The 18,000-nt window shown below is 38.0% G+C and overlaps 1 protein-coding gene and 1 long non-coding RNA gene across 3 annotated transcripts in view; one reads left to right on the top strand and one right to left on the bottom strand.

The window, feature by feature from the left end:
• The window catches only part of PROS1 (protein S), a 31,790-nt gene extending 17,672 nt beyond the window's left edge, over positions 1 to 14,118 (top strand). For both annotated transcript variants that reach the window (XM_052665793.1, XM_052665785.1), the window contains 7 exons: positions 2,512 to 2,630; positions 4,462 to 4,651; positions 5,604 to 5,771; positions 6,829 to 6,997; positions 8,556 to 8,704; positions 9,434 to 9,647; positions 11,785 to 14,118. In XM_052665793.1, the coding sequence (XP_052521753.1) occupies positions 2,512 to 2,630; positions 4,462 to 4,651; positions 5,604 to 5,771; positions 6,829 to 6,997; positions 8,556 to 8,704; positions 9,434 to 9,647; positions 11,785 to 11,930 (1,155 nt within the window). In that variant the 3' untranslated portion in view covers positions 11,931 to 14,118. The remainder of the gene's footprint in view (positions 1 to 2,511; positions 2,631 to 4,461; positions 4,652 to 5,603; positions 5,772 to 6,828; positions 6,998 to 8,555; positions 8,705 to 9,433; positions 9,648 to 11,784) is intronic.
• The window catches only part of LOC128072272 (uncharacterized), a 41,598-nt gene that overhangs the window by 9,874 nt on the left and 13,724 nt on the right, over positions 1 to 18,000 (bottom strand). The window lies entirely within an intron of this gene.

The following is an 18,000-nucleotide window of genomic DNA, read 5'->3' as shown; positions in this document are numbered from 1 at the left end:
TTCTTTATTTTTTGCTGCCTCCAAAATAGATCCCAGCTTTCTCCTATCATACAAATAATTTCTGTTCAGCTTACTCAGAGCCAGAATATTCCACTTGCCCACATGTTTCCAGGTTTTTCTTAGACTGCACAAAAGTTTTCACTCACTCTTGCGGAATTACTGCAAGATCCTGTTTGGATCAAAAAAACAAAAGCTAGACTGTTTTCCACAGTTTTCATCTGCAACAGCTTAAGAAAAAGGATGTAGTAATACTTGCCAACTGAAGAAGCCTCTCACAGCAAGAATGGTCTGCTGTTGCTCAGTTAGAAAATTTACACTTATTAGTAGAAGAAAATTTGGAACTCTGGAGAATCTCAGTACGAGGCTTTTCTCGTGAATCGTTCTTTGTATGTTTTGAAAAATTCATGCAGGCTGAGACTTGTTTTATGAGGTGAGTGCAGATAACTGCTAAGAAAAAAGAAAAAAGCAACAACACCTCTAACAAAATACAACAAAACTGGACCTAAGCCATAGGAATGAGGTCTGGCACAAGCACTAGCTTGTATACGTTAGAACTTGTCTGTACTTGCTAAAATTTAATATCTGAACAACATTGGGAGTCACAACATTTCTTTTTTCTTTTTCATCAAAGGAGAAGAGTATCTTCTGGCTTCATTACATGTTCAGTACAGCTGTTTGGAAGTGATTATTTGTCTATTTGGAAACTAGTTTCAGGCCTTGAAATTGAAAAAAATAGTTTAATCAGTTGAGAATATATGCAGTCCAAGGACTAGTTATATTGGCAAATGTGAAATGGAGTAGCCATAAAATTAATCACACTTGTACATTCAATGAAACTGCTGTGTCATGAATGCACTAGAGTTTAGTAACTGTATTCAGCTGTTTACCAAACGAATATCTTGAAGAAGAAGAGCCTTTCACACACATTCTTGTCACTTCTATTCTATATACTGTCATCATATAAAAGATACACAGTGTGTTTTGAGGGATACCTTCATAGCAAATTGATTTTTAGGCTCCTACTAGTCAATGTATCTATGCTCTAAAGTACATTCTGCATATCTTCCCACCTTTCTTCAATGCAGAACTTACTCCCTCTACCAGAAGACATTCTAAGTGCTTTACTTTCAAGAGAAAACTGAACATATTATTTTACTTGTACAATCACTGTTCCAGAACACAAAGAAGCCAACAGTGCCTGGAAAGGGTAGTTTACATTTGTTTGTTCATTATTTTATTAGTTTAAATCTGCACCACATGTAATTCCTAAATGCAGAAGCCTGTTTAAAAGTTTAGGTAGCTGAATATCTGAAAAATTAGGTGCTGCTGATTTTGATGTTGACTTTGATTTTTTCCCTCCTCATTGTGGCTGCAGCTATCTGACTGTGATTACTCATATTTGACTTTGGCTAGAGAACTAGGATTAATCCCAGTTTTGCATACTGTTAACGGACTTTTAGTTCCCACAAACACATAGAACTCTTCTTTTACACATTTCCTGAGAATATTCTGTCTCAGGACCTTCCTGATCCCATTAACGGTTCTCAGAAATACTAATACTAATGCTGTTCTAGCAGGAAGTGAAGTGTGTTGCTGATTGCATCAACATCCCCTTCCAGAACTGAAATAAAATAACTACATTCAGTGAACAGACAGACAGAAGTATTTTGTACCAATCTGTTACTGTATTTACCTGTAATTTGCTTCTTTTTATTCCAGGTAAATTATTCTAGTTGTACTGGAAGTTGTTCAGTTATGAATAGTTGTATACTGGTATTGATAAAGAGAAGGTGATCTTTACTTATTTATTTTTAAATCTACTCAAGTCACAGCTCTGACCTCCTTCCCTTCTAACACCTGATTATGTTTAGATTCCACACAGCTTTAATAATGGAATTTGTCTGGGCTCTAGCAGATGGATGTCATAGGTCCCTGGTGACAGAAAATGACATGATGGAAGATGAGAAATCTTGATTAAAATAATGAATATTTAAATAGTTGCAGTCCACTTTTTCAAGCTATCTTTCAACAGCTTAAATAAATGGACATTTATAGAATCATAGAATTATTAAAGTTGGAAAAGACCTGAGATAATCTACTCAAACCTTCCACCTACCACCAATGTTGCTCACGAAACTGTGTTCTTTAATACATTTCTTGGACACCACCAAAGACCGTGACTCAACCACCACCCTGGGCAGCCCATTCCAGTGGATTACCACTCTTTCAGAAAAGTTTTTCCTAAAATCCAGCCTGAACATCTCCTGGTGCAACTTGAAGCCAGAGGCCATTCTAAACAAACAAACAAACAAAACAAAACAAAAACAAAACAAAACAAAAAGGAGTGTTATCAAGTTATGTATAGATATTCAAGTTTTAAAAAAATTAGTGAAGTCGTCCATTGCTTAAACAAACAACAACAAAAAGGAGCCTAACAGGAAACAATAAAATTTACTTAATGGAATTTCACAATACAATGTTAACAGTTTTTTTCTTTTCTATTACTTTCAGTCTGTTCCTGTGTGTATCCCACTGAACCTAGAAAGGAATTACGAGCTGCTTTACCTGGCAGAGCAGTTTACAGGGATTCCTGTTCTGTACTTAAAGTTTAAATTGCCAAATGTCACCAGGTAAGCATTTGCCATTGATAAAAGTATGCCTGGAAAGCACAGACGTTTCCCTTAATTTTCTGAGGATGTAGAGTGGACTGTGTGCAGAAGTTACATCACCTTCTCCCCATAATGTTAGGATACCCTTCTATGGAGAATAGATTAACTCAAGCTCCTGCATGTACAGTCACTTAAGGGAGCGTGGAGTCATTTGAAAATGGACAGGCAAGAGTAATGTGCCTGGAGTTGTTTCACAGCATCTCTTAATGATTGTACTGTGTCCTTGAGACACCTCATCCAATATATAAACAGAAACTGTCTGATGTGGCAAAACTAAAAAGCCAGCAGTTTTCTTCCAGACGCCTCAGGAGCAGGTAGAGCCAGTAGCAGCTGAGTACCAAACAGGAAACAGTGCAGAGCTAGGGCAGATGTGAACCACTGGTGTTGAGGGTATAATAGGCACTAAGTCCTATTGGTTTGTGCACGAGAGGAAAAAAAAAGTGGTGTATCTTTGTGACAGAAGCTTACTTTTCCCTTGAAAGAAAGAGCAGGGGTTAGGAAAGGTTGGAGACAGTGACAGAGATACAAGAAGTCAATTAGAATCCTCAAATAAAATTCAGATATAGGAAAAAGAGTTAGTTTATAGCTTCTGTTCTCATATATGGCAATGGCTTTAAGTTTGTTGCTGCTGCTATTTCAATAAAATCAGGCTAGGGCTGGTCCAATCTCGTGTTTCCTTTCACAGCTTTCTGAGGACGCTGATAAAGCACAATACCTTGTCTGAATCACCACCTACATGATTTCCTTTATTGCTGTTAGAGCAATTGACAAAGATAGTGACCTCTGTATTACCCTTGGACTTCTTCATAGTGGCAGCCAAAATTGCAATGTTTCTTGACTTACTGAACAATTTCAGAGTAACAGAAAAGTAACAGTTAAGCTGATGATCCCCAGAGCCTCAGAACCATACAGAAAGACATAAATATTGAGAAATTTTTCTTATTTTTTTCCTCTGCCATTTTTCCAAGTTGACCTGGCAGTAATGCTTTCCTGGAAGACCTTCCTAAGAAGATAAATGTTTGAAACTATCTTAGTAGCCTCTGTAAATACAGAAAGCTTTTCTGTGGGTCTGCGCAAGAGACTGACATCTAGTGGACAAAGAACGAGACTGGGAATTAAAATGACCTAAGTTCTAAATTACTCAAATTTGTTGTCTTCAGCAAATCCTTATTTCTCTATGCTTTTACTCCTCTCATTCTTAATCTGTTCTATCTGGCCCAGAAGTTCTGGGAGGTGTGAACTATTTTTGTACTCTCTTTCCCACTCTAGCCTGTCCTATATATGTAAACTGTAATTTTGCTATGTGTATGTTTAGCTGCCAAGACACAGACAACAAGACCTCAAATTAGAGAGAGATACATAAAAGACAAATTGCTAAGTTATAATTGTAGGACAGCACTTGGCAAACCCATTTTACTAAATTACACTGTAGATCACTTATTTTTCCCTACATCATATTTCCATGCAGTGCAGTAGAGATATTGCCTCTATCGTCTTAATAAACAAGATATGATGTCCTTCACATGCAATGCTCTTACGAGTTTTAGTGACTGAACAAAAGCTTTTTCAAATCCTAGCTCCAGGAATCAGTCACTAAAGTTTTCCCTGGATTTAGATAAATGACATTAGATTCTGCCTTTATCTAATAGGATGCAAATATCACAAATGCTCAGAAACAGAATTACCAAAAGGTGAATATCTATTAACTTACTTACTAACAGGTTTTCCTAGGCTCTTCAGTACTTCAGTATTCCTGTCTTAATAAAAAAAAAAAATTTTGTTCATAATTCAGATTTTCAGCAGAATTTGATTTCCGGACGTACGATTCAGAGGGAGTTATACTATATGCAGAATCCCTTGACAATACAGCATGGATTTTGCTTGCTCTTCGTGATGGAAAGATTGAAATTCAATTCAAGAATGAATTTGGAACAAAAGTTACCAGTGGAGGAAAAGCCATTAATGATGGCCTGTGGCATATTGTAAGTTGGATTTACCTGTCTTTCCCTTCCTTTAATCCTCTAATGGAACTATACCATATGCAGAATCTAAGCAACAATTCTGGAGGCTTAGAATGATGCTTCCAAATCACAGATTTAAAAAAATTAACCATGAAATGTGCAGGGATCCCCTTCCTCAGGGAATTTCTGGCACCTGTTTATCATCATTGATAAAGAGAGAATTAACACTAGCTAGCAACACAGGAATTCTTTGCAGTCATGAAAAAGGAAGTAGTAGATTATTAGAAAGTGTGATTGCAGAGTGAACTGCACAGTAATAAGACACTTTGCCTAGAAAGCAAAATTTACTTTCAGTAAACGAGAAGTCCAGCTTGTTCTTCAAGCTCGCACAGCCAAGATGAAGGAGCTTGCTCACCATCTGTAATTGACACCATATTATCAAGACAAATTTGTTTTTAGGGAGTGAGAGAAGAGAACCTAGAATTCTGCATAGACCTGTTTCAGTTCAGTTCAACTTGCTTGAGATTAAAATTCTGCTTTGATGCCTAACAATAGCAGGAGCAGGTGCTGAACCTCTTCTGTGTTCTATCTCACTCACTCCATCCTCTGTATCAGCTTACAGTGAAATGGAGAGCTGTATGCCAAATGTAGAAATTGTACAATTGTAGAAGTCAGCATCTTGCAAACTCTGTAGAGCATGAAGTAAACTAATCAGCTGTGTAGGCATTCTTGGGGCTAAGATGGGAGTAAAAAAAGATCATCTTTCTATGGGATGTCATGGATATGGACAGCTGTGATGATCCAAGTTTAAATATGCTATGAAGTACTGAATGCGTTAACACTATTTTACAAGCCAGATATTTAGAGGTATACAAATAATACTTCATACAGCTTATATAATATATATAATTAGCATTTAGAAATATACTACTTGTTGGTATGTGCCTATTTAAATATTTTCATTTCATTCTAGATATCAGTTGAAGAACTAGAAAACAGCATCAGCGTAAAAATAGCTAAAGAAGCAGTGATGAATATTAACAGCCCAGGAACTCTCTTTAAGCAATCACATGGTTTCTTAGAAACTAAAGTGTACATTGCAGGATTACCTCGCAAAGTTGGTGACACTCTCATTAAACAGGTAACTAAAAAAGTAATGTTAAGACTTTTTGTATTTTTTCTTTTGCAGTCATTTTGCAGGAAAGAATAGTAGCTTGAAAACTGTTCAGAAAATGAAATTTGGGCTATTAACCACTGTTTTGAAAGTAAATGTGCAGAGAACTTTGCAGTCTATCCTCTCGTTTCAGTTACAAAGACACAATGTTTAAGGCCTAATCCCTTAGGATTCTGTACCTTATTGTTTTAAAGATATATTTAAGATTCCCTAAATCACCTAAATTTTCTGCTGCATGAGTATTTTGGAGTGACTCACGTTTGTGGTGTTAGCTTCTGCTATGCCCTGAATGGGTACGGATGTCATTGTACAGGTAGCACAGTGAGCTTTCATTTCTACTATATATATATATATATATATATATATATAATATATACTCCTTAATAGCCCAGATTAGACACCACCAATGATTCATTCAGTCTTCCATTCCAAACTGCTCTGCTTGTTGATGAGGGGGGCACAACCAAGTTGCTTCAGCTATCTGCTTCTGAGTCCAGGAGCCCTCAAACTAACTGAGGGCTAACAGAGAAGCAAAAAATAACTGTACACCAGTTTTTTAATTCTTAATTTTTTTTTTTCTCAAAAGCAAAGCAGAGAGAAAAAATATGAAGCAATATAACAGCATCTCCTTGCCTAATAGAAAGTAATTACAGAAATTTCTTTATGCTTTCATACAAGTAGAAGACTAGAGAAACAAGAAACAGTGCTATTGTCATTGTCCTTGAGATATAGAAAAACTATGGTAATCTAAGCAAAAGAACAGCATAAGCTTTAAAAATAGAAGCAGTGTCTTATTTTATACAGATAAGTAACATCAAAACTGGAAATATTAAATCAGGATAACTTATTGAAGGCTGAGGTACTAAATGAGTGCCATTTGTTTTCTCTCAAGTATCAGTTCTGTAACATGTAGCATTGATAAAGTTATTATTGGCTCTATGTTGATATGTAAAGTAAGACGTTCTTATTAACTTTTTCAAAATAAATTTGAATTCACACCCCTAGTGCTGTAATTCCTCTACAGATTAACCCTCGGCTGGATGGCTGCATTCGTGCCTGGAACCTGATGAATCAAGGACATTCAGGTGTAAAAGAAGTTATTCAAGAAAAACAAAGCAAGCACTGTTTAGTAACAGTTGAGAGAGGATCTTTCTATCCTGGCACTGGCATGGCAAAGTTTCATATAAACTATAGTAAGTATTTTTCTGTCTGTTCTTATACTTTTTACTGGACTGTTGATAGAGGTGATGAATTGTAAAGGAAAGTTAAAAAAAAAAAAAAAAAGAACAACCCAAACCAATGCTAAGCTATGTGCCACTACATCCAGTGGTGATTCCAGTAATTTTTTTGAGAAATATGTTTGAATTAGGGTTTTTGGTCCCATTGATGTCGTCAGTTTAATTTTTGCTTCAGATTAGGAAGCATACTCTCCATTTGCAAAAGATGAACACTAATTCTAATTAGATCTAATTCTGCTCTGTTTGTCTGCGGAGAGACCTACAATGGTATTGACAGAGAAAGTATACTGGGGATGTGGACAAGGATCATTATAGTTTTGTTAATGCAATTCATCTTTTAAATAAATATCCTATTTGAATGCCTATCTTGCTCCTCTTTAACCCAAAACTTCATTGCCTGACTTCCTGGCCTAATTTCAAATTTTGCAAGTCAGGATCACCCTCTGTACTCTCAAGTTCCTGAAATATCTCTAGTATCATTGCAAATCTTGTTGTCATTGCACTTTTATATCTCAGATGCTATCCTGCCCTTCAGCCCCTCCTTTGATCCCCAGTCTTTTTCATCTTAGGACTTGCTATTCCTTCTGAGGCCTTTTATTTATATCCCCTAGCCCACTTCAAAAGATTTCTTCAGCTTCTTATATCATGTTTCCAATCAACTCAATATGAGCGATTCCTATGCCACTGAAGGTTCCTCTGCTTCCCTCCCATTCATTCACATCATGTTGACGTCTCCTCCCGACCTTTTTATGTGGGGCTGCTGCTACGCCTTCACTCTCTCCACCCTCCATGCAGTTCCCAGCCCTGTACCACACTCCTCGATTCAAGTGGCTGCCCACAGCTACCGCTCCTTCCCACAGGCTGTTATAGCCCACTGCTTCCACTCACACCTTCCTCTGTGTAGGGATCTAACCTCATTTCATGTTGTAGAATTTCTGCTTCCTGAAGAAACTACTAGAAAACAACTTAGATGTTAATGGGGAAAGGGAGGGCAGATGCTGGAAGTTACAAAAGATCACAAATAGCTCTTTAAACAATTTTTGTATTAGCTTCACTGTGAATACATCATATTAAATGATATTCACACCATCTGCACATTTGTTTTACCCATCTGCATATTCCCATTTTAGTAGTGGAACGATTTGGGAATGTAAAAATGTGTCAGAACTGCCAATCTTCTACTCAGTGGCAGTAATTTATGAGTTAAGCAGCTTTTTAGGTTTGATCTTAAATTGACCTATAATAAATACGGCACCTGTTCCATGTTAAAACAGAGAAAACAGCATTAAAAAAGAGTCCGAAGTCCTAAAAGAGCACAACAGCAAAGTGGGTTGTTCTGGTGGTTCAGATTAGACTTGCAGTTCTTTCTAGAAGTTCAAAAATTCACTTTATCTGGAGATTAATACCAATTTTTCCACAACATGAAAACAGATTAAGTACTAATTTTTTAAGACTATGTTAATTTTTCATTTGCAGGTAAACTAATTAATTTCAATCTTTTCTTTTAAAACAGATGATCTTGACAGTGCTGAAGACTGGCTAATAAATGTGACTATGACTATTCGCCCATCCACAGACACTGGTGTTATGTTTGCTCTGGTTTCTAATGAAACAGTGCCTCTTGCTTTGTCCATAGTGGACTCTAACTCTTCTGATTCACAGGTGATCTTACAGTTCTAGCAGCTGGAACATCAACTCACACGAATCACAGCTCTCATCTCTGTCTCACTTAACTTACTAGTCATTTGTGAAAAAAGTCAAACAAAAAAAGAAGTTACTTATACACAGTGGAGGTGGAAGGCTGAATTAATATTTTGCAAAGTGCTTACATCATCTTTTGATGTGCAGAAAATGAATTCCTATTTGTGATTGTTACAGCAGAGACAAAGCACTAAGTGCTCCTATGTTAGGTGCTATCCATTATATCACATCTCTAACCTTTTCTTCCAAATGCACAGAGCAGAAGAGGAGGTATGGCAGAGGCTGAGTTGTGATATTATAGCAATGATAGTATGTTAGTTTCAATTTATAAACAGATGTTTTTGCTTGTCCATACATCTGCCTGAAATGAGAGCACGTAAGGAAAACTAGGTTACCTTTGAAGCTGTAGCAGTACTCCTTCTGACTTTAAGAGAAGCAGAATTTCACCTCCGAACCACAACCAAAGAGTTTTTACAGGAAATGCTCTCACTTATAAATTTCAGAATCGTTTATATTTACAAAAGGGATGCAGCTATCAACTTCAGTATCTTTTCCAGCTTAAGATGCAACTTTTTAAAACATCTCTCAGATTCCTTTTCTTTCTACTTCCAAATGTAAAATGTATCAAAATTAAGTATAATTGTGTGTTAAAACATAGCATGTTTTGTGACTTTGTATTCTCTTGTTTAGGAAATCATTGTGACTATTGGAAACATCACTGTGGCAAGTCTGGAATCAAAGAAGCTCTGTACACCCAGAAAAGTGCAAGTTGGACTTCTGGTAACCAAACAGCAACTTCAGCTGTCTGTTGATTCTCACACGGACCAAAGCAATTCAGAGCAACTGTCTGTCCTGCATCAAGCAATGATGACAAATGTTGTCACCTACTTGGGTGGCCTGCCAGGTGAATTATATTTATTTTCATTCATTTGTTCTTTTGTACAAGCCTCATTACGTTCAGCCTTGCCCAAGCTGTACAAAGCATATAACTGTACAAGAAATCATTTACCCTTTTCACCTCCGAGATTCTTCTTGTTTCATCCAGTCTATGCAGCTTTTGAAGGAGCTCAGTTTTCAATAGGATCATTATTAGGTCCATTAAGAGGCATGAGTCTCTCTCTAGAGGTTTGAATTTGTGATTTTTTTTTTTCTTTTTAAGCTGGGAAGGAGTAAGTATTGTATTTTCTGAAATGCCACCAGTAGGAACTATGTCAAGTGTATAAGAAAACAAACATTTATGAGTAAATTGTCAGAGATGCAGAAGCTTAAGTCAGAAATATTGTTTCAAAAAGTAGGCTTTGAGCAACCGTTGACTGACAGTCTTTGTGAGATGGAAAATACACTGAAATAGCAAATAACATTTTGTTTAAATAAACCACAAGTGAATCCTCAGTGTTAAAACATGAGCAAACATAATTTTGTACACGAAGTGTACACATGCATATTTGTACAGCAGTTTGATTTCGAAGTGAATCATGCAGAAAAAAGGCATTGCCACAGACAATGATTTTTCAGAGCCTGAGTTCCTCAAACTTAAAAATTGGTAGAGGAAAAAGACTGTGGTTATGAGGTTAAGTTACTAACAGCAGAGACTTTCTATTATCCTCTGTTAAAGGTATTTTAGGAAGAGTAAGTTACAATTTCTACAGAAAGCCTTGCAGTTTTTATGAGCATAGTCTTGAATTGACATCCACGTTACACATGGGCTGCGTTGTCAAAGCTCTGCCACAGATAAAGCCAGTCTTTATCTGCAGTGTGTTTCTTCCATGGGAGAAAATGTACACATGAGCATAAAGAAGTGAGAAACTGTGTATCCCATGGAGATTATCTGTTTAGGCATTTTTCAAGGCAGAATACACTGGGGAAGCTGGAATTATGATTTCACCCTCTAGGCTTACTCGTCAGAATTGAAGCTAGACTGGGGCAGTACTGCAGCCCCAATCCACAACTGTTTGAAGTGATAGTTGCTTCTGCATCCATGCAGAGGCAAATCTTTATACAGTGGTAGTAGAGGATATAAAAAATTGTAACTAAATGTGACTTTCTCCTGTAATTTTGTTTTTGAATGGGTATACAATGTCATGTAATCCAGCTAACCAGACAAGTTTCATTCACATAGAATATGTAGAATAAGAATACTCTTAAGAGTACAGTACTGTCAGGCACCACTTCAGGTAAGTATTTTTGTAATGCCTGCTGACTTTTCAAACACAGATGAAGTCTGTATTTGCTTAGTAGATGCAAGTTGGTAGATTAACAGAGCCGTAATAACTTGAATACGATTCTAGTCATTTCAGAGCCTTCTTCATGTTTGTGGTATCTGACTCTTCCTAGCGCATTGCCAACACCAAGGCCTTAAGAGTTAAGACCTTAGCTGAAGTCAAGCATCCTAAATAGATAAGATGAGTACATATTGTATTCTGAGGCCTCACAGCAGTTCTTGCTTGATCCTGTGCCTAACATATTGAACGCTGGAAGCACATCAGTGATCTGATTCTAAGAAAGCTAAATGAGCAACAGATAAAGTGGGTCTCTCACAGAGATTTCACATGGAAGAAATAGTAAGGAAGCAATAAAATGTGTGCAGTTCCCAGGGGTCCCCTATTTGAAAACGTGCAGATCTTAATCCAGAATAGCGTTCTGGCAAAAGTCAGATTGTTCTTTCCGTGACCTCTAAACCTATAAGCATCTGTTTGTAGGTCAAGAGAAAAACAGTGGGCTCCATGGCACACAGTACTAGTTCATTGTAGTTAAGTGTTTCTCATAGCAGCATTTCCTGCATTCTGTATAATTTTCAGGTTACTGGTTGGAAGAACATTTAAAATACATATTTCACATTGTGTTGACCCTACTCAGCTTTGCAGACTTTATCTCAAGGAATCTTAAACAGAAGGAAGAAGAACTTAAAAGCCAAATTGCTGTTTTCTCCCATGGATGACTAACGGAGGCAGACTGGAGTGTTCCCCATGATTTTGCTAGTCTGAAAAATACATAAGACATTGCATGCCTTGGCCTAATAAATTGAATGTGTTTCTGTGCAGATGTTCCTGTGGGTGCTACGTTAGTAACTGCTTTCTTTAACGGCTGCATGGAGGTGAAGGTCAACAGCAGACAGCTGGATCTGGATGAAGCCATTTTGAAACACAATTCCATCAGATCTCACTCGTGCCCACTGATTATGGAGTAACCATTCAATTCTTAATTTAACTTTTTTCCTTTCAGATATAATTTGCATAATTAGTCTCATGTCATAATGAAGCCTGTACTGTTTTATTCAAGATGTGCCAGGAAAATAATCAACAGCGTGTTTTTCCACTCTTTTATATAGAATATGTGTGAAAAAAACCCTTCTCTTTTCAGCTCTAAAGAGAGACAATCAAGATCAAAATTCTTCACTGTTTTCTTTTTTTAATTCATATCAGTGATAAATCTTAAAGCCAGATTTATCTTCCATGCTCAGACTATGCCCTTCATATATTTAGTTTGGAAAGAGAAATTTTACGTCTTATTTTTCATATATCAGCACAAAGTTACAAGTTGTAAAAATTAGCAGTGTATTAGAATGTAGACAAAATCATTCTCATTAAGCTTTTCCAAATATAACATACAAAGAGAAATCTGTACAGGTTTTGTAGTACATGCCTTCAGTAAAAGAGAAAATGCCCTGGAATCCAGAGCCCAAACTGTCTGTGGGTATGTTTACATATTTGTACCAATGTTGGTAAAGCAACTTCCAAACTATTATTTTTTCTTTTTTTCTTTTCTTTTCTTTTTTTTTTCCTTTTTTTTTTTCTTTTTTCTTTTTTTTTTTAAACATAGTTCATCTTTGCAAAATAGCTAATATTGTACCAACTTTAATTCATCTATTTTAGGAACACAGCTTTAGACTGTTCTGGATTAGATCAGGTAATTTACTTCTAAAGTGGATTAAAATACAGGCGAGGCAATTTTAGAAAACAGAAAATTGCATGAAGGAAGGAGCTCTGGTCTTCATCATGGGAGAGCAGACTGGAATTTCCTAAGTAAAACTGAGAACTTGCAGCAAACTGTTATTCAATTTATGACAAATTTGGCACTCCTCAATACAAGCACCCTCTATGGTCCATCATAAATTCCCTTCACTTTTGTCAACCGTGCATTCACAGAGGCCCCAAAAGAGATTTATTTGCAAGCCCTAAAACAGTTTCTGACCTACTTGAAAGTCTTGATTTTACTAGCAATATCAGAATGTAAAGCCACGTTCTGCTCAGCCAAGTTTAACAAAACAAGTGATTAGAAGAGTACTGTTTTCCTCATGTTTTAATTTCAAGTGTTTCTGGTATTTCTTTCACATTCTTAGTGTTCTTTCTCTTCCAAGCTCATTTTCACGCAACCAGAAGCCTCTCTGTGCAGCTCACATATGGTTTTGTTAACCCCAATACAAATAAATTGCAAGAGAATTGCTGTAAGCAATGAATATATATACTCCCATCCATCATCTGGAGAGACATTTATCTGTCAAATTTTTAGACCCAGGGTTTGCTTTCTTTGCTCAAGACAATGAAGTGGAAATGTATGTAAAGAAGGGTGGATTGTGACAATATTCATTTTGAGGATAGTCTTCTCCAGAGATGCTCCCAGTGACATTAGTGAAGTTTCTTTCACAGCTGAGTACGAACACTGGTGCATCGCACCACAGAATCTGAGCCCATCTTTCAACATTATGCCTTTGTCTGCGGTTATTGTTAACACAGCTTCCCACTTGTACCCTCAGATATAACACAATATTTGCTCTTCTACACCAACCAACTTCAAAATGGCCTCTGAGTCTGTCCAGCACTGATTTGTATGCAGCTGCTTATCTGCATGAATTCCCTACATCTGTCAGCTTGCCAGTAAACTACAGGTTCCATTTGCTAGGAACGTATGAAAAAAGCCCTTTCATTTCTCCAGATTTCACGAGAGGGAAATCAGTGCAGGAAAGCATCCCCCCACCTCCTTGCTGTCTTCCCATCTCAAGAAACACGTGCTTCATTTGGGCCTAGTAACCACCGAAATAACCATTGAATTCTGGAAAGCTCTTGGCCAGTATCTGTCTTGTACAAATAGAGAGGAAACACAATCAAGTGTCAACAGTACTACAAACTCTTATATCAGCCTGTGTGAGGAGCAGGAGAAAAGGCTGGTGCTTTTTTTTCTGTTTAAGTGTAAAAATTGGTATAGAATTGAAATTAAAGAAAATCCTGTTTTCCACACAGACACCACTTCTTTTTGTTGTCATGCAAGAATATTTTAGGATACTGTAGTTACAATGAAATGTCTGCATTTTTTAAATGTAAAAGTGCCTCCCTATTGTAAAAATTAAATGAAGCAGCATTTGCAAGTTTTTTCTCCCATTAAGTTGTATTTGTCTGTGTTTGTTCATTTTCACTGTGCAAGACTGGTTCTAGTGGTCAAATGGTTGACTCCAGAGCTTGTGGTAATCTTCAGCATCAGAGACAAGAGCTAGCTTAAATTAGTAGTCTGTCCAAGTAGTATTCAGTTGTGGCTGTCAAGTGAGGTCCTGGACGACTGGAGGAAGGGTCACATCACTCCCATTTATAAGAAAGGGAGCAAGAAGGACCCAGGGGAACTACAGGATGGTCAGTCTCACCTCTGTACCTGGGAAGATCACAGAACAGATCCTCTTGGACGAGAACCACGTGAGGAATGAGCGTGTGATCCGAAACAGCCAGCATGGCTTCACCAGTGGAAGGTCATGCTTAACCAATCTGGTGACTTTCTATGATAGAGGGACGGCATTGGTGGACAAAGTGAACGTGACTGCTGTCATTTACTGGGGGTCTTGATGGATGAAAAACTTAACATAAGCCACCAGCGTGCTCTTGCAGCTCAAAAAGAAAATGGTATCCTGGGCTCCATCAGAAGACGGGTGGCCATCAGGGACAGGGAGGTGATTGTCCCCCTCTGCAATGCCCTTCTGAGGCCCCATCTGGAGTACTGTGTCCAAGTCTGGAGTCCCCAGTACAAGAAAGAGAGAGAGCTGTTGGAGAGGGTCCAGAGGAGAGCCACTAGGATGATCAGGGGACTGGAGCACCTCCCCTACAAAGACAGGCTGAGGAAGCTGTGCTTGTTCAGCCTGGAGAAAAGAAGGCTGCAGGGTGACCTCATTGCAGCCTTTCAGTACCTAAAGGAGCCTACAAACAGGAGGGGAATCAACTCTTTGAAAGGGTAGATAACAACAGGACAAGGCAAAATGGTTTTAAGTTGAAGGAGGGAACATTTAGGTTGAATATCAAGGGGAAGTTCTTTACTGTGAGTGGTGAGGTGCTGGAACAGGCTGCCCAGAGAGGCTGTGGATGCCCCATCCCTGGAAGTGTTCCAGGTCAGACTGGATGGGGCCCTGGGCAGCCTGGTCTAGCATTAAATGGGGAGATTGGTGGACCTGCATGTGGCAGGGGGTTGGAGATTCATGATCCTTGAGGTCCCTTCCAACCCTGGCCATTCTGTGATAACTTGTTCTCTAGATAAATGTTTAATTTTATTAATTGTGTAATATTGCTTGAAGAAATTAAGCTTGGCTTAAAGCACACGTGGAGGAAATTAGATCAATGACACTTATTGATCCCTATCTTTTCTACTTCATCAAATGTATGTAATTGTATTTTAGGCATAATCATTTCAGCAAAGGCTGTTCAGTGTTTATATGGAACAGCTGTAACCTGCTGTATGCACCAAGTGTTACAAATCAGCATGTCCCAGTTTCCTTGAAAATGAAATCTAGCCACGGAGTTGGTTCTCATTTATACCACAGCAGCTTCCTGCTTATGTGCCTGATCCAAGCAGAGTGTGTGTGTGCTTTAATGCTTCACATTTCTTGGAAGAGAAAACTGGCCAGAATGGGTGTGAACACCTTCATTGTTGATATTCAAAGTTAGTTCTGGCATTGCCATCTTCAAAGGAAGAGCAGCCAAACATTTTAGATATTCCAGTCCTATTTATCACTGAACAATGTATTGAAGGATCAACAACAAAGGATGTCAGTCCTTCAACGTTATTAGTTGTATGTATACACTAAATATTTTGCTACCTCAGCAACCTTAGGATATCAAAACACCTGGAATCGGGAGCATTTTATCTGCCAAAAACAACAGCAATGTAATGAAAAATTAGATACAAGGAAAACCTTAGCAGCTAATAACAAAGGCATAAATAAGGCATCAATTAGTAAATAAATGAATCACCAAGACATTTTGACTAATTTTCTCCTGCATTCTTTTCCTGACCACAGTCCTGCCCCTGCACTTCAGAGCTAGATGACCATAGATCCGTCTGTAGAAACATCCATCCAAACTAAAAAAAAAACTTAACAGGAATAGGCTTTACAGTTTATGCTTTTAAAACAATGCTTCCTATCCACCAAATGAATATAGCCCCATTGTTGCATTGGTTGTACGCCTTTATTAGATATGATAGGTTGTAAAATTATTAGTAGATGGATTTCAATTGGAAAATGTGAATAACCGTAGAAATCAGGTTGTTCTGAGCAAGAGATACTAGCAGGGAGCCAGTATCTTTGGCTTTTTAAACAGATATTTGCATTGAATCAAAGTCTGCACAGTTGTAGGTACTTCAGGAGTCAATTATATTGCTTTTTTAAAATTTATTTTTATTTTCCTCTTCTAAGTAATTTGTAGCATCTTAAAATATTAGGAAAGTGAAAGAAAATCACAAGTAACAAGAAACTGGAATCTGGCAATGTAGGCTTATGGATCTACAGGTATTACACCCTTGCCATACAGCTTGTGAGGACCACAGAAAAATGCAACAATGCATAAAGACAGAACTTCCCTCTCTCCATAAGCAGTTACGTGCTGAAGACACAAAGTCCAAAACTCATCTGTGATACCAGACCTTCTGTAGAACAAGCCTCTCATCCATGTTTCCTCAAAAGCAAATTATGTCCTTCAAGTAGCTCTAAAAGCCTTGCTTTACCTGCTAAGTCTCAATGGCTCCACACAAAGCAATGCTTTTTATCATTAGGAAACTGTGTTTCTCTTCCTTCCTATCACCTGGTTACAAGAGAAATAAAGGCCAACTCAACAACATACCACCCTGCAGTCACAGAAAACCATACAGTTAGCTTTTATTTATTTATTTATTTATTTATTTATTTATTTATTAGAAAGAGGGCCTGAATAAGCAGCACTCATCTCTAACTTGGCCAAGTTTCCTCTACTGAAGGGCCACCACAGCAGTGGGGAAGCTCATCCAGCAGCAATACCACTGGGGTGTGGTGAAAGCCACTCCGCAGAATGAGAGCTGCACTTCGTGAACTTTTCCTAGGTCTTACACATGATATAAGAAACAAGAGTTTACTAAAGGCAAGGTTAACAGGATCTAAGAAGATCACTGAAACACACAAAGTTATATGTGATTTTTGCAAACTTGGAGTACTATGGAAGGTAGAGAATAAAAATGACTTTGTTCATCTATAAAACAGAAAATATCCTGCTTACAATTGAGCATTGTCTTACCTTTCCAGGAAAAGTTTTCCTTTCATCAGATTCTGATACAAGTCCCACCGATCAAACCAAGAACTTTCCCCTGAGCCAGCCTTCCTCTTTTCCAGCCTATCAGGGCCATATGCTCATTCCCACCAGCTGGCCACAGTCTCCTGCTAAGGCACTCAATTGAAAAGCAATCTTCCCTTTTAAACCTGGGCAGAAGCCAGCCTTTTGTTTAAGGGGTTTCTTCTGTAACAGAAGGTCATGTAGATTTAACAAACCTGCTTGCCTGGAACAGGAAAACCCTATCACCTTGTAATTCATGTCTTCATATTAACGCACTGGGCAGCAGAGGCACTAAGCAAGCTGCACAGAAAATCTGAAACCTGTATCTCAGTGAAGTTTTATACAAGGTTTCAGGGTCTTTCCAGGGGATGCGTAAGTAGTTTGCTGGCAGCCTCACAAAACCCTCATAATGAAGTCATTAGTCTGTATTTGCCATTTTCCACAGATGTGAATTGGAATGACATCAGAATCTGCCCCAAGCCATCCCTCAGCCTCTGGGACTGGCTAAGAACACGGATTTCTTGGGGTGCTCTGTCCTGAGTGGGAAATGGGACAAGCCCAGGTCAGGCCATCAGGAGAGATGCTTTGCCTGCAAAGGCTGCTCCTGTAGGCACTTAGCTTTGCAGATGAAGATAAATGAACAACAGTTCCAGGAATGCTCCACATAAAAAAGGCTGTCCTGTTAAATAAATGAGGCTGAGAACA

The sequence above is a fragment of the Tympanuchus pallidicinctus genome, unplaced genomic scaffold, assembly GCF_026119805.1.
Source record: "Tympanuchus pallidicinctus isolate F22 unplaced genomic scaffold, pur_lepc_1.0 scaffold10, whole genome shotgun sequence".
In the NCBI taxonomy this organism is placed as follows: Eukaryota; Metazoa; Chordata; class Aves; order Galliformes; family Phasianidae; genus Tympanuchus; species Tympanuchus pallidicinctus.
This window is presented reverse-complemented; position numbering and strand designations above follow the sequence as displayed.